Below are 15,494 nucleotides of genomic sequence, written 5' to 3'. Positions count from 1 at the left end.
CTAGTCTCTTACGTGAATGAGCTAAATAATATTATTTTATATTTTACGATAATGTGTTAATAATTTCACACATAAGTCGCTCCTGAGTATAAAAAAAACTGCGACTTATAGTCCGAAAAATACGGTAATTACCAATTTTGCACGACGTATGCAAGTTTAACTTAAACGCCGAAAAGCCCATTTGGATCATATTTTGGAAATAACGTGATTTTTTATGCACACTGACCAAGAACTGAAACCTTTGGGAATGATGGAACACAGACTGTAGGATTTCTCAGGATTTAGTCAAATTTTATGGGTTCTGGTTTTTTGGGTCACCCTGTAGCATACTGAACCGAACTGTACTCTGTGTCGCACCTCAGTAAACTTAGAAAGGTCAAGGAAATTGTGTCTATTTTGACAACTCACCCAACAAATAATTAAGACTATAATGACCACTATTTGAGGATAGACATAGGTACATTTAACCTATCTGTAGTACTCTATTATATACATGTTTGAGTCTAGAGGATTATTGTGGCACACCATACGTTTCCCATGATTTGCCTCCAGCTTTCGATAGAATCTGTCTTTGTGTCTTCACGGCAACATTTCATTGTGATCCCTGTTTCTTGCTCAGGTCAGCAGGTTTCTTTTGGGTGGAGGTCTCCGTGGTTTTAGCCTGTCTAAGCGCATGTGGATTAGAGCGGCTTTTATGGCACAGATCCCTCATGTCTAAAAGTCCCCTTTCCAGACTCTTTACAAATTTTGACGAACAAGTGTGAGGACTCTCCCGAAAGCTTGACACGCTGAAAACAAAGTGGTCCGACTGAGGGTTGTAGCACACCCCGTATCCGTCTGGAACCACGGGTCCGTAGCAGCAGAACATCTCAACAGCGGTTGGAACCTGAAATCTCAAGATGCTTACTGATGTATGAAATATTACTCCAGTTTTAAATCAGGATATAAGCAATGATATACCTGACTTGTAGAGAGAAGGAAGTGATTACTGATGTGATACGCTTCATTTTTGAAAATCTCTGGCTTGTCGATCTTCAGTTCACGTGCAACCTCACGTAATCCCAGTAGGTGATTGTCTATGGCCATCCCCATGATAGCCTGAAAAGGGAAAATAATGCAACTAACTATCATGTTTTCTTTGCCGTGCCAATTCAAGATTGGAGTAAGAACTGTGGAAGAAGTCACCGACCAATGTGGAATATTTAGTCTGGGCTGTTATGGCGCCTTGTAACAACTCCATCTTCTTTGCATCCTGGTAGAAACAAGTAAGACTCAATGCTAATGCTAAAACTCTGGCCTTTACTTAAAGGTAAAACTGTATGATGTTGCTACCAAAAGGGCTAGAATGAGTTGTCGTGGTGCATTTTAAATAGTTGGTCCGTTTTCCCTCTTCGATCAGTTTCTTGTCACACGGTTAAAAAAAAAATCATAACCGATTAGATGGCATTAACAAGAATCTAAACCATGGGTGTCAAACTCGGGCCCGCTTCCACTTGGCCCTTGAGGCGATATCAAATTAACACTAGAGCTGGCCCGCCGATTATATACAGCGGCGGTGCCGCGGTAACAACGCATTCACCGCTAATTCTCATACTTGCCAACTCTCCCCGGAGACTCCCAAATTTCAGTGCCCCTCCCGAAAATCGTCACGTCCGCTTTTCACCCACTCCGCTTTTCATCCAGTCCAACGAATGCTGGCCCAGTCACATAATATGTGAAACCCCGCCCCCCCAACCTCGCCCACCTTACCCGAGGCACGGGGGGGTTTGGTGGTAGCGGGGGTGTATATTACAGCCCGGAAGAGTTAGGGCTGCATGGGATTCTGGGTATTTGTTTTGTTGTGTTTATGTTGTGTTACGGTGCGGATGTTCTCCCGAAATGTGTTTGTCATTCTTGTTTGGTGTGGGTTCACACAGTGTGGCGCATATTTGTAACAGTGTTTAAGTTATTTATAGGGGCACCCTCAGTGTAACCTGTATCGCTGTTGGTCAAGTATGCATTGCATTTGCGTGAGTGTGCGTACAGAAGCCGCACTTATCTTGTGACTGGGCCGGCACGTTGTTAGAATGGATGAAAAGCAAACGTGACGACAGCTCGTAGAGGACGTTAAACGCAGTGCCTTTAAGGCACGCCCCCAAGACAGTGGTTCGGGCAGACTAGGAGATATAATGACTGATGAACACCTTCGTTCGATAATGAAGGTTGCCTCAGCTCAAAGCCTGAGCCCCGACATTAATGAAATAGCATCCAAAAAAAGATGCCAGGCACATCAGATTAGATCAGTGTGTTGCAAACTGAGCAGTTTAAAGTCCTGAATGGTTGGTTTATTCATTGTTATTTTATTTTCAAATTTATTAGCCTGTGGAAAAAGTTAATGTTGATATTTACCTCAGAAGGCTGCAAATAGAAAAGAGGCATTCAATTTTTATTTAAATTGTATATACCATTGATATTTTTTAATTATTATTATTATTATTATTTGAAACTCGATTTTGCATGTCACTATAAAGTTATATAAGCCTTGCTTGTTCAATATTCAATGCAAAACTTGTTTGGGTCCCTATTAAAAGGTTAATTTGTTCAACCTTGGCCCGCGGCTTTGTTCAGTTTTAAATTTTGGCCCACTCTGTATTTGAGTTTGACACCCCTGATCTAAACAGTTCTTTCATTTGCCCTTTGGATTAGATCAAGGTTGGAGTTTGTTAGCAACCATTGGTAATCCTCCCGTTTTGTGCAAGGAGACGTTTGTTAGCCAGTTCTTGTCCAGTTACTTGTGTAATACTGGATCATCACCAAAAATACTAAACACCCGATTTTGGACAAAGTCCACCTTCTAAATTCACGACTGATCTAATGTGAAAGCAACCTTCATGGAGCGCAGAACTGCTTACACTTGTGCTTCCATCACTCATTGCTCTGACAAAGTCCAGGGCTTCTGGAGTAGCAGAGCGAATGTTGTCCACTCGTCCGTCCTTAAAGCGTCGCATGGAAGCGCTCTCATAGGTGGAAACTTGTCTGCCGTGACATCTACGACACACAGAGAAAAAAGGTTTCGAAGTACAGACGCCATGTTCGTTGACCATTACTCGTTACCTGTAGTAGGCCAACTGCAGAGCCACCTGGACGAAGGCATCTGGACTCATTTTCAGCTTCTTGATCAATTCTTTCCCATAATGGTGGAATTTGTGGACGTTCATGTCGAGATTCTTCGCGAGCCTTTGCAATAAAACTTACATTTGAAGCTAAAAGCATACACTCATTAAGCAGACAAACTGCAAAAAGCCAAATAAACCTTTGAAGTTTGTCTTCGGAGAAGGTGAGGAGTTTGCGCATCCCTGGGGTGCATTTCCAGCGGAGTCGTCTTGGCGCCGGGAGCTCGCTCACACTTGCAGCTCTCACCAGCTTGGACGGGCTGCGCATCCTAGCGCCACAATGTGGGCCTCATTTTAGATATCGGTTTTCTGAAATTCCCTAATCCACCAGTGAAAGCCTTACGTGTACTTGAGAAGGTACTCCATGAACTGCACCAGAATAATCCCTTCAAACGGTGAATGCTCACACACGACTCCGCAACAGCCGTCGGCACCTACGACAAACTAACACAATGACGCTGTTTTCAGAGCCTCCTAAAGGACTTGACTGAGAGACCAAATTATAGAAGCTAGGACTGGTTTCGTGAAGCTGTATCACCAAGTAGTATGTTCTTTCTGTTGGGACACATTTCCTGTGATCCTCCACAGCAGCATCTGCTAGGAAATGTTATTTTGACAGTCAGCATTGGATGACAAGATTCTGCCCATAGGGATTTAGGTAATCTCAGTTGTTTTAGGGTCCTATACTCAAAGGCATCTGAAAATATTTAACTCAAATGTCAAATCCATTCTGCTGTACGGATCAGAAACATGGAAAACCACCAATAGCATACTCCATAAACTACAGACATTCGTAAACCGTTGCCTCCGTCGGGTCCTAGGAGTCTACTGGCCAGACACCATCACCAAAGCCAACCTGTGGGAACTCACCAAACAAGAACCAGTAAAACTGCAAATCAGGAGAAGGAAGTGGAGCTGGATAGGCCACACACTCAGAAAACCCAATAAATCAATCACCAAACAGGCACTAACATGGAAGAAGAAACAGAGGGAGACCAAGAACAACCTGGAGAAGAAGCACGGAACAGGAGATGAGGGCTGAGGGGCTGTCATGGCAACAACTCGACCGAAGGGCACAAGACCGGAATGGATGGAAGGCTTTCGTCGGTGCCCTATGTTCCTCAGGGAATACTAAGGCCTAAGTAAGTAAAGTAACTCAAAGGCCTCTAGACAATTCTCATGGTTCAGCCAGGACAACCAATCCCAACTTTTATATTTTGGTCCACAGGTCACTTCTAAGTCCTTACAGAGATCACCCAGTAGCTTTTACCAGCCCAGGAGTAACTAATACAGTACATTCCTATGTTGTTCTTAGATCAGTACAAACCTGTACACTCTTGTCGTACCAGCGGTTTCCCCCGTTCATTGTCACTCCTCCCCCGTGCAACATCAACACGGCCCGAGTGGAGTCGGTCAGCTCGGTCCCGCTGGCGTCATCCAGACAGACCAAACAAAGGCAGCGCTCGATCATGTCCAATGAGTCCCTGTTGGTTGACTCTTAAGAAAGCAGGATTTTCTTTTTCAATCTATTGGACTGATGACCTAAGAACTCATCTCCGGTAGTACAAGTACCTCTCATGAGTACGCTGCGAGCCTCTGCCCACTCTCTGCGTCCATCGGAGGTAAGTAGACCAATCGGTGGCTGCCGCTCGTCTTGATTTTCAGCCATTTTTACGATCTTCTCCAGCTGAGTCAGGAGGTCTTGGGTACTCAGGCGCCGAAAATTGTTCACCACGTCCAGCACAAATAGCTTGACAGAAGAAGGAAAAAGAAGGGATGCAAGTTTTTTTCAAAGAGACTGAATTGCTGTTTAAATGTTCTGAATTCTTTTTTTCCTTGCCAGTTTTGTACCGTATGTGTTATCAACTATACAAAGCTGTTTTTAAAAATATGTGTTAGTGTTATGTTTCACAAAAGCAAATCCAGATTTTTTTCACTTCCAATGAGACGTGTCGATGGATCTTCTCATCCATCCAGGTCATTGTATTCTCAGGGAACTTAATTAATCGTAACTGGACTGCTTAGTTTGTCTTAAAAGTCGTTGTGCCTTTCGTCCGAGCGGGCTTCATCGGTTCATGCTCAGATTGGTAAGATCTAGTCTGAGAGTTGGTACCATGGCCCCAAGCAATTTTTAACAGGAAGAAGAATGTACCCAGCAGGCACAAGACATTGAAACAACGTTGAGAACTTGTTGAATTAGGTCCTGACGTTGAGGAACTCAAACATAACGTTGCTTTTTGACGACATTTAATCAATGTTGGGTTCTGATTTTGATTTGTTCGTTGAATTTTAGTAATTTCCTAATGTTCTACAACACAAATACAACGTTGAAACAACATACTTTTTGACGACGTTTATCCAATGTCAGGTTGTGACGTTGACTTGACCATTGAATTTTGGTCATTTCCAAACCAACAACGTGGATCCAACGTTGGGACATCAATGTTGACTAAATTTACAAATACAACTATTTTGCAACGTTGTTTTAAAATCAGTTTTAAAGGACATGTATGTATAATCAACATTGTATCAATGTCTTGTGCCTGCTGGGTATGCCTGAGTAAGAAAGCGGATACCTGCAACTTGAAGTGTCTACTATGTCTTGTTTTTGTGAGAGGCTAAAATGTCTCTTAAGAATGGTTGAAATTATTGTTTTTTTTACACCGCAAAAGAGTAAAACCATTCTTCCCTGGACATAGGCCCCTCCTCCTGTTACACTATAAATTGTCCGGGCCTTGATACCATCTCTCAGACTTAAGCAGTGGTTCTTAACCTGGGTTCGATCGAACCCTAGGGGTTCGGTGAGTCGAGCTCAGGGGTTCGACGGAGGTCAAGACACACCCGACTCATCGTGTAAATAAAAACTTCTCCCTATCGGCGTATTACGGATACGGCAACAGCAGAAGTCAGACTGATTTGCAGGTGTGTAATTTGTTGTGAGTTTATGCACTGTGTTGGTTTTGTTCTTTGAACAAGGTGATGTTCATGCACGGTTCATTTTGTGCACCAGTAAAAAAACATGGTAACACTTTAGTATGGGGAACATATTCACCATTAATTAGTTGCTTATTAACATGCAAATTAGTAACAAATTGGCTCTTAAATAGTCATTATTAAGTACTTATTAATGCCTTATTCGGCATGGCCTTATTATAACCCTAACCCTCTAACCCTGGCCCTAACTCTAACCAAAAAACACAAAATTAAGTCTTTGTTACTTAGAATATGTTCCCCATACTAAAGTGTTACCAAAAACATATAACTTTGTCTTGAATTTGAAAAAAATTTTTTTTTTTCTTTTTCACTAAAGAAGGGTTCGGTGAATGCGCATATGAAACTGGTGGGGTTCGGTACCTCCAACAAGGTTAAGAACCACTGGACTTAAAGCCTGCTCAGGTGAGCAGCGAAGAGTCTTTTAAGACAAATTCTACAGTTCAGTTGCGATCGATTGAATAGGACTTCCAATGTGAGTTTCACCTTGGGGTGAGGTCTGCGCTCTAGTACCAAGGAGCTCATTTTTTAGGTGTGTGTTGGTAGTTGGTTTAGGATTTCCTGGCTTAAATTTTGCTGTAGTTAACGGTTTGTTCTTAGTGGAGGTCTACGCTTTAGCACTTACAGTGTTGCCTCCAGCAAGGACCTCTGGTTATTTGGTTGTGTGTTTGTTGCATAGACCAAACAAGAACTAATTCAAATTGGTCAAAACCAGGATTTCTAGAACCGTTTTTCTTTAGTTTGGCCTTTGGGTATGTGTGTTCATCTATTATTTCACCAAATAGACAATGTTTACTGTCGTGTTTGGTGTTAGCAAAAACTGCTTAATCAATGTTTACACATTACTTTGAAGATTTACTTATCATTAGCCAAAGTTTAGCTGGTAATTGGTTTGAGGTTCAAGGTTAGTAGACTTGAGGTTTTGGATGTAGTGTTCAGGTTTTTTCATCTGACCTGGTTTTTACATGCCACAATGATGTGTTCCGGTTCCGCCATCACAGTACTGTCCTGCGCCACTAGCGTGTCCCTCTCATGGCCCGGTACCCGGTAGGAGGTAAAGATCCGATAATACTGCTCCATACACAGAAAGGTACCACCCAGCTGACCTCGGGCGTAGTCCGCAGGTAAAGTACGTCTGCCAACATTTATAACACATATTCTTACTGTTATTATTATTATTATTACATCCTCTATTGTTATGAGTCAGAATTGGAGTATTTCACTTACGTATCAAGTTGATTTTTATACTCTAGAATTCCAGCTATCAAGTTTGCAGCAAACCTACAAGACGTAGGAAGCAACAAACAAGGTAAGATCTTTTTGCATCATTAGTAATTATTGTAGATCTTTTTAACAATCTGGTTTATTGTGCAGATGTATTACAAAACCCAAAACCAGTAAAGTTGGCACGTTGTGTATATCGTAAATACAAACAGAATACAATGACTTGCAAATCCTTTTCAACTTATATTAAATTGAATAGACTGCAAAGACAAGATACTTAACGTTCAAACTTTTTGCAAATATTAGCTCATTTGGAATTTGATGCCTGCAATATGTTTCAAAAAAGCTGGCACAAGTGGCAAAAAAGACTGAGAAAGTTGAGGAATGCTCATCAAACACTTATTTGGAACATCCCACAGGTGAACAGGCTAATTGGGAACAGGTGGGTGCCATGATTGGGTATAAAAGCAACTCCCATGAAATGCTCAGTCATTCACAAACAAGGATCACCACTTATGTGTACAAATGCGTGAGCAAATTGTCGAATAGTTTAAGAACAACATTTCTGAAAGAGCTATTGCAAGGAATTTAGGGATTTCACCATCTACGGTCTGTAATATCAAAAAGTTCAGAGAATCTGGAGAAATCACTGCACGCAACATTGAATGCCCGTGACCTTGGATCATGAGTGTGTAAAGGATATCACCACATGGGCTCAGGAACATTTCAGAAAACCACTGTCAGTAACTACAGTTGGTCACACCTGCAAGTGCAAGTTAAAACTCTACTATGCAAAGCGAAAGCCATTTATCAACAACACCCAGAAATGCCGCTGGCTTCGCTGGGCCCGAGCTCATCTAAGATGGACTGATGCAAAGTGTAAAACTGTTCTGTGGTCTGACAAGTCCACATTTCAAATTGTTTTTGGAAACTGTGGACGTTGTGTCCTCCGGAACAAAGAGGATAAGAACCATTCGAATCGTTCTAGGTGCAAAGTTCAAAAGCCAGCATCTGTGATGGTATGAGGGTGTATTAGTGCCCAAGGCATGGGTAACTTACACATCTGTGAAGGCACCATTAATGCTGAAAGGTACATACAGATTTTGGAGCAACATATGTTGCCATCCAAGCAACGTTATCATGGACGCCCCTGCTTATTTCAGCAAGACAATGCCAAGCCACATGTTGCAACAGCGTGGCTTCATAGTAAAAGAGTGCGGGTACTAGACTGGCCTGCCTGTAGTCCAGACCTGTCTCCCATTGAAAATGTGTGGCGCATTATGAGGCCTAAAATAGCACAAGGGAGACCCCCGGACTGTTGAACAACTTAAGCTGTACATCAAGCAAGAATGGGAAAGAATTCTTCCTGAAAAGCTTCAAAAATTGGTCTCAGTTGGTCTCAATACTTTTCTCAGTTTGAACATGAAATATCTTGTCTTTGCAGTCTATTCAATTGAATATAAGTTGAAAAGGATTTGCAAATCATTGTATTCTGTTTTTATTTACCATTTACACAACGTGCCAACTTCACTGGTTTAGGGTTTTGTACATTTAGCAGCATATTTGGTGACTGTAAATCAATAGCACCCTCACCAGGCCGTATCGGCCTTTGGTGTCTTCCGGGCCCCTCTCAGCTCTTGATGTCTTCTATAATGACCTCATCAGTCTGTGGTCAATTTCAAATTTCAATCAAATCCCCTCTGAGAGTCATTCATGCGAGTATTTTCTTTAATCTTTCAAATTCGTCCTGTCAGGTGGTTTCTTATTTATTCACTGAACATTCCCACGCAAAACTTGCAGCATCTGTCATCCTAAATTCATACAAGGTGCTGGAAATATTCTCAGTTATTTGCCCCTAATTATTGAAAACAGCTTACCAAAAAAACTGCTTTAAAAATTGTATGAGTTTTTTTTCCTACTTCTTTGTGTCTATATGATGATGATGATATTGAGGATTATTTTTATTATTCTTATCATTATATCAAATATAAACTATATTTTAGATGTTTTTATTACCATTTTTTTTAATTACACATTTTGTAAAATACATTACAGAACTATTCACTTAATAATATTACTAGGCCCTTATATGAGGCAATAATTGGCAGCAACACTGATTTTCATATTTTAACAAAATCACAACTACAATAATGACATAGAAACCACACACATTTGTTTTTGGTATGTAATATATACACCATTGTTACCATTATAACTACACACTATTGTTATCAGTAGCAACACACGCTTATATTTACAGCGGCAGTAAACAATATATAGTGTCGAATTTCGCTGCATGCTTTGAATGGGAAAAAGTAGCACTATCTGGTGGACAAATGCAACAATTAAGTAGTGCTAATTTAAATCCAAACATTAAGAATTTCATTAACTTATGTTAAATGTGATATCAAAAACGTTATTTTCAATGGTTTTAATGGTCAAAATTAGCATTTTTTTTGTGTAACTTTGATGTTTTTGACTTATTTAAAAAAACAGAAATGACCATTTTTTTAATTTCTATTTTACATAAATAACCTTTGGCAAATTAGAACAATAATTATTTAGCACAACCAAAATGACTTAAAGAGATAACACAACAGAACAAAATACCCTTATAGGATCTCTTTAGGGTTAATTCTAAAGTCTACTCTCTATTTTATGCTGCCCTTTTTTAAAAAATTGATTTATTTGATTTATTTTTGCTGGAGCTGTTACATATACTGTAATATTGTACATGGTAATTGGGATTTGTTATATATTGTATATATTATATAAAAATATAATATAATATATCAGTATATATAATATGTAAATATTACATATATGTTATATTTTATATTGCTACTATGGTACATTTTTAGTCTACTTAATACCTGCATTATCCTTTCCATCCTTACCCTTTCCATCCTATGAAACTGAGCTACTGTGTGGAACAATTTCCCTTGTGGATCAATAAAGTTCGTCTAAGTCTAAGTCTGCATGTTTTTCCCAGTTAAAGGCTCTTATATAATTACACACACTTTTCGTCATTATACTGTACACACACACACACACACACACACACACACATACACACACACACACACACACACCTGAGGGAATCTATAGGAGCGCTGAAGTTCTGTGACGGGAAGACCAACGCAGGGCTGGAGTTGACCGGCAGTGCAAGTCTGTTGTTGAGGTACATGTCATTTAACCAGTAGTCATACACCTACACACAAAGAAACAAAGAAGCATTCACTTTAAGAGAACATTTTGTTTCCACCAGAATGATAATTTAATCAAACAACTGCTGATATCTATCCTTTACTAAGTAATAAAGAATATTTTTTATCATACCATATATAATTGTGGAATTTATCAATCAATCAATCAACGTTTACTTATATAGCCCTAAATCATGAGTGTCTCAAAGGGCTGCACAAGCCACGACATTTATTTTTTTAAATTTTTTTTATAGCTTATCTGCTACTCTCTGCAGTTTAGTAAATATGGCCTCTATGGGAGGACATCATTTGTCTCAAAACATAAATGATATAATAACAAATGTTTTTGTTTTTTTACCCAGTTGGCCTCCTTCTCCCGCCTCTCCATGAGCTTTCTGTGCAGTAGCTCCCCCACGCCACCGGGGGCGCCAAAGTGCTTCACCGCCTCTTGTGTTGTTTCGAACTGCTCCTCTGTCAGCAGGTGTTTCACGCACCTCAGGTATGTGTCCAGCGTGTCCTTCAGCGCTGGTAGGGGCAGTTTTGGCAGACTCTAAACAACAAGTGTTTTTTGATGTTAATAGAAAAAAAGATTAGACATAAAACCAAAAAAAAAAAAATCATATTTACATCGCTGGGGGCCAAATCTTTGGAGGGTTCCTGGTTGAGAACAGGCATGTTGGTGATGGTCAGGCACGGTGAATCCCCTTTTAAACATTTTTTTTTTTAGTATGCACAATGGAATTATTATTACTTTGGTTGTACTGACTTATACTGAAAGGTGCTTCTAATATTTGTTTTAATATATACATTAAAAGTAGCACCATATTATAGAAGTGCATTCCAGAATGGTGCAATTACAAGTTAGCATTTCCCCATTAAAAAATAAAAATAAAAAAATCTTTCAAGTGCAGAATTGCCGCGTCCAAACAGGACTGTCAATCAAAGTCTCACACCCACAGCTGCTGAATGCCCGAACTAAAACACTCTTTTTTTCATTTTTTTTTTTCACTAAACGTGGTCAGTTCCTTATTTCACATGTCATAATGTTAGGATAATAGGATCCTCCCGGTAAACGTCCTTCTTTTTGAAGTTTTTTTTATGGTCAAACATATTTTGTATTCACTCAGTCGTCATAGTCCATTGCGTAAACATACCACTAAAATACCCCCAATAAAACCTTTTTCCCAGCTTGTAATTTACATGCAAAAATACATACTAATGCACAAACACTTCCTAAATACTGACCCTAAAAAATATATATATTTTTTTGCATTTGAAGGCATTTTTTTGCATGTAAATAAAGTGATATAACGATATAGAAGCTAATGTGCCAAACTACGCAAACACTTTTTCTTATTGCTGCATCACAGTCTGCTGCACAGATTGACACCAGCCAACTATGATACATTTAGGGTCTATTCTAGTGTGGGAAGTCTTAAAACCGGATTCTTAGATTATTAAATTCTGGCTTACCTGTAAGCAGAAAAAAAACCTCTTCTTTCGTCTTCACGCCCGAGCGAGGGGCTGGAGTGCGTCCACCTTTACCTGCAATCGAGAATTTTTCTCTCCAATTGCACCTCGATTCATTTTTTCGAGCATCCTTTAAAGCAGCAACGTGACCACCGGCTCAACTAAACTCCCTCGCTGGCTCAGGAAAGACGTTGGGGGCGGGGAGCGGTGGTGGTGGGGTGGTCTACCAATTGTCGATGCTCCTCCCCGAAGTCCTGCTATTCGCCGGCAACTTTTATTCGCCACCTCACGTATATTCACGCCACCGGCGCCGTGTCACACAACACTTACGGCGCATTGTGCATGAACGCACCATGACCATTTTTGGACTTTTCCACCACCAGGAATTTTGCATTTAACTATTTTGATATTTGTATTAAAGTTAAAGTACTAGGTGTGGTGAAATTACCATCTGCATTTGACCCACCCCCCTGGGAGGTGAGGGGAGCAGTGAGCGGCAGCGGTGGCCGCGCTCGGGAATCATTTTGGTGATTTAACCCCCCAATTCCAACCCTTGATGCTTAGTGCCAAGCAGGGAGGTATTGCTTGCTTGGTATTGTTATTTTACACACTTTTTGGGACCGCCTCTGTTAAAGGCCTTGATTTTATGTCTTGGTTTATTTTTTGGTATTGCTATCAATTAAAAATGCAAGCACATTTGAGGTCCTTTGAGGGCCACACTTTGCGTATAAAAATATATTACATATATTATATATGTATGCTTTGTATACATATATGTGTACACTTAAATGTAGAATATATTTATATTATTCATATATTATATATTATACATATATTATATAAATTATATTATGTATTATTATTTATTATTATTATTGTCTATTGTGAGCAAACTGTGGTGCTGAATTTCCCCCAGAGATCAATAATGTACTTTTTATTCTATTTTATTCTATTTCTATATATATATGTACTATATATATTATACACATGTTTATGTGTGCTATGGCTATGAGGTTTTTTTCCCCTTGGCCTCAGTCTGGACCCCCTCTCCAGGGACCCACGCTTAGACTGACATTTTTTTTTCTCCTCTCTCCCCAGCGTTTACCTGTTTCTCCCCTTTTACCACTTTTTAAAAATTGCACTGCAGCCATAATAAACGGGCCGTTAATGGCACCGCAGATTTATAATCAAAATTGTGCCGATTTTTTTATTTTTAATTTTTTTTTTTAACCATTTACACATGTTAGTTTATTCCCCTTTGCAATTATCAATATGAAAACTGGAAAAAAAAAAAAAAAAAGAATGGCTTGACGTGATATTCATTTATTTATGTACACCGATATACATGTACTGTATGTACACTAGCTGATCATACATTTTGAGGCTTTTGCATTCCGTGATTACATCATCATCAAAACAGAAGACCCCGAGGAAAGAGCTTCAAGAACACACACACACAAACACACACACACACACACACTCAATATTTTTGCATAATTATTGCCCGGTGCAACTTAAAAGGCGAAACGGACCCCGCATAAAGACATGAAGTGTGTCATTGACTTGAATCCCTGCATTGAATCAACTTATAAGTCACTAATACAATCACTTGAAGGTGGAAAAAGGCCACAGCATGGCTTCTTTCTACTGCAAACAGCTGAAGCGACACAATCTTTAATTGTGTTATTGATTAAAGTGGGAGGAGACGACTACATTTTGGCACTTATTTCACAAACTTTTTTTTTTTTTACGCATATTCTCCACCTGAGGATTCCTCCTCGGAGAAGGAGCGCTGCACGAAGGTCTCGATGCCGTTCTCGTCGATGGTGGTGCACAGGCCTTTCCTCTTCTTCTCCTTCTGCTCCATCTTGATGGAGTCGTAAAGTCCCGAGGTGCCGTCCTCCAGCAGCATGTTCCTCTCCGAGAAGGACGGCCTCATCTGGGCCACGTTCCTCAGCAGGAGCAGGGCCGGCGCGTACAGCACGTTGGCCAGACCCATGCCCAGGTTGAGCTGCTCGAAGCCCAGGTCGTGCACGATCTTGCCGGCCACCACCGGCCCCATGGCGTAGGCCACGCAGTAGGAGATGTCCGCGATGGCGTACACGCTGCCGTACACGGAGACGTGGCGCACGTCCACCAGGAAGCCCAGCGTGGGCAGCAGCGCCGTGTCCACGAAGGCGATGCCGAAGCAGATCCCGCACAGCGGGATCATGAGCTCCCCGAAGTTCTTGCAAGCCGGCACCGTGCAGGAGCTGGCGCCGATGAACACCATGCCGATGGCGCCGTAGAACCACTGCAGGTGCGGGTACTTGGCGGCCAGCTTGACGGTGAGGAACACCCCCAGGATGTGGGGGAAGAAGGCGGGGAACCACGTCATGCCGATCTCCCACTGGCTGGCGCTCATGGTCTCCTCCATCCACTTGGCGATGGTGGGCTCCAGGAAGGCTAAGGGGATGTTGCAGATTGTCAGCGCCCCGGCCACCACCGCGATGTAGGGGTCCATCATGAGCTTGTACATGGGGGTGCCCACCGGCATGTTCGCCCTCTCCCGGTTGGAGAAAGGCTTGAGCACCAGGAGGCACAGGACCCCGTCGACGAGGCACACGGCGGCCAGGATCAGGAAGGGCACTCGCTTCCCCGCGAACTCGTAGAGGACCCCGCCGAAGGGGGGCGCCGCCAGGCTCCCGAAGGAGATGAAGGCCAGGGCTATGCCCAGCGCCTTGCTCCGCTCCGCCTCCTCCGTGTAGCGGTCCGCGATCAGGGCGATCCCGGAGGTGTCGGCGAAGGCCGAGCCGATGCCCTGCATGCTGCGAGCCACGAACAAGGTGCCGTAGTTCTCGGCGAAGGCGAAGACCAGGGTGGAGAGGAACATGATGCTGAGGCCGATGACGAGCGGGATGTCGTAGCCCACCCGGTCGATGAAGGTGCCGCTCAAGGGGTTGACCAGCAGCTGCACGATGGCTTTGGAGGCGAACAGGATCCCGATCTGCATGTCAAAGTTTCCCTTGGCTGCGTGGTGCGCGGTGGCGTTGGAGAAGTTACCCGGCGGGGGCGCCTGAGCGCGGTCCGCCGCCTTCTGCAGCTCTTCCAGGTAGTCCGGGATGATGGGCACGATCACCATGTACAGCATGTTGTCCAGGAGGAGCACCACGCACACGATGACCAGGATGAGGCGATTCTGCCGAACGGGGTCTTGCATGGCCGTTCCCAGTTGTTTCGTTCTTTCCCCCATTTGCGACAGCTTGGTGGCGGCCGTCTGCGCCAGATTGGGGGCTTGTGGCGTGCTCTCCTCCATTGTAAGTGATCTTCTTTTATGGCTTAAAAAACGAATCTGTCCAGACTTACTTTTCTCTCACTCATCTGCCCGCTGCTGTGACTCTTCCCATGCCTCTGCTTCATTGTCTCAGGTCCCGGGGGGGGGGGGGGGGGGGGGGGGGTCACCTCGCATGGA

General features: G+C 42.3%; 3 protein-coding genes across 5 annotated transcripts in view; 1 reads left to right on the top strand and 2 right to left on the bottom strand.

Annotated features, from left to right (window-relative positions):
• LOC133657115 (2-oxoglutarate dehydrogenase-like, mitochondrial) overlaps nucleotides 1-15,494 on the top strand; it is a 105,188-nt gene that overhangs the window by 80,143 nt on the left and 9,551 nt on the right. For all 3 annotated transcript variants that reach the window (XR_009827228.1, XR_009827229.1, XR_009827230.1), the window contains 3 exons: nucleotides 7,145-7,267; nucleotides 7,397-7,452; nucleotides 10,936-11,072. The gene's annotated coding sequence lies outside the window, so the exon portion shown is untranslated. The remainder of the gene's footprint in view (nucleotides 1-7,144; nucleotides 7,268-7,396; nucleotides 7,453-10,935; nucleotides 11,073-15,494) is intronic.
• chata (choline O-acetyltransferase a) overlaps nucleotides 442-15,494 on the bottom strand; it is a 23,334-nt gene continuing 8,281 nt past the window's right edge. Inside the window, exons 2-15 of the mRNA XM_062058059.1 lie at nucleotides 11,201-11,277; nucleotides 10,932-11,123; nucleotides 10,460-10,578; nucleotides 7,371-7,424; nucleotides 7,098-7,278; nucleotides 4,725-4,902; nucleotides 4,480-4,649; nucleotides 3,496-3,596; nucleotides 3,293-3,421; nucleotides 3,094-3,216; nucleotides 2,892-3,027; nucleotides 1,190-1,252; nucleotides 961-1,098; nucleotides 442-886 (exon numbers count right to left, since the gene is read on the bottom strand). Of these exons, the coding sequence (XP_061914043.1) occupies nucleotides 593-886; nucleotides 961-1,098; nucleotides 1,190-1,252; nucleotides 2,892-3,027; nucleotides 3,094-3,216; nucleotides 3,293-3,421; nucleotides 3,496-3,596; nucleotides 4,480-4,649; nucleotides 4,725-4,902; nucleotides 7,098-7,278; nucleotides 7,371-7,424; nucleotides 10,460-10,578; nucleotides 10,932-11,123; nucleotides 11,201-11,277 (1,955 nt within the window). The 3' untranslated portion in view covers nucleotides 442-592. The remainder of the gene's footprint in view (nucleotides 887-960; nucleotides 1,099-1,189; nucleotides 1,253-2,891; nucleotides 3,028-3,093; nucleotides 3,217-3,292; nucleotides 3,422-3,495; nucleotides 3,597-4,479; nucleotides 4,650-4,724; nucleotides 4,903-7,097; nucleotides 7,279-7,370; nucleotides 7,425-10,459; nucleotides 10,579-10,931; nucleotides 11,124-11,200; nucleotides 11,278-15,494) is intronic.
• On the bottom strand, nucleotides 13,351-15,450 carry slc18a3a (solute carrier family 18 member 3a). The gene has a single exon (XM_062057604.1). It carries the CDS (start codon nucleotides 15,336-15,338, stop codon nucleotides 13,791-13,793), a length of 1,548 nt encoding a protein of 515 aa, XP_061913588.1. The 5' UTR covers nucleotides 15,339-15,450; the 3' UTR covers nucleotides 13,351-13,790.

The sequence above is a fragment of the Entelurus aequoreus genome, linkage group LG09 (genome assembly GCF_033978785.1).
Source record: "Entelurus aequoreus isolate RoL-2023_Sb linkage group LG09, RoL_Eaeq_v1.1, whole genome shotgun sequence".
Taxonomy (NCBI): domain Eukaryota; kingdom Metazoa; phylum Chordata; class Actinopteri; order Syngnathiformes; family Syngnathidae; genus Entelurus; species Entelurus aequoreus.
This window is presented reverse-complemented; position numbering and strand designations above follow the sequence as displayed.

Excerpts from the sequence above, each read along its gene's own strand:
- slc18a3a (XM_062057604.1), bottom strand. The coding sequence starts at position 15,338 with ATGGAGGAGAGCACGCCACAAGCCCCCAATCTGGCGCAGACGGCCGCC.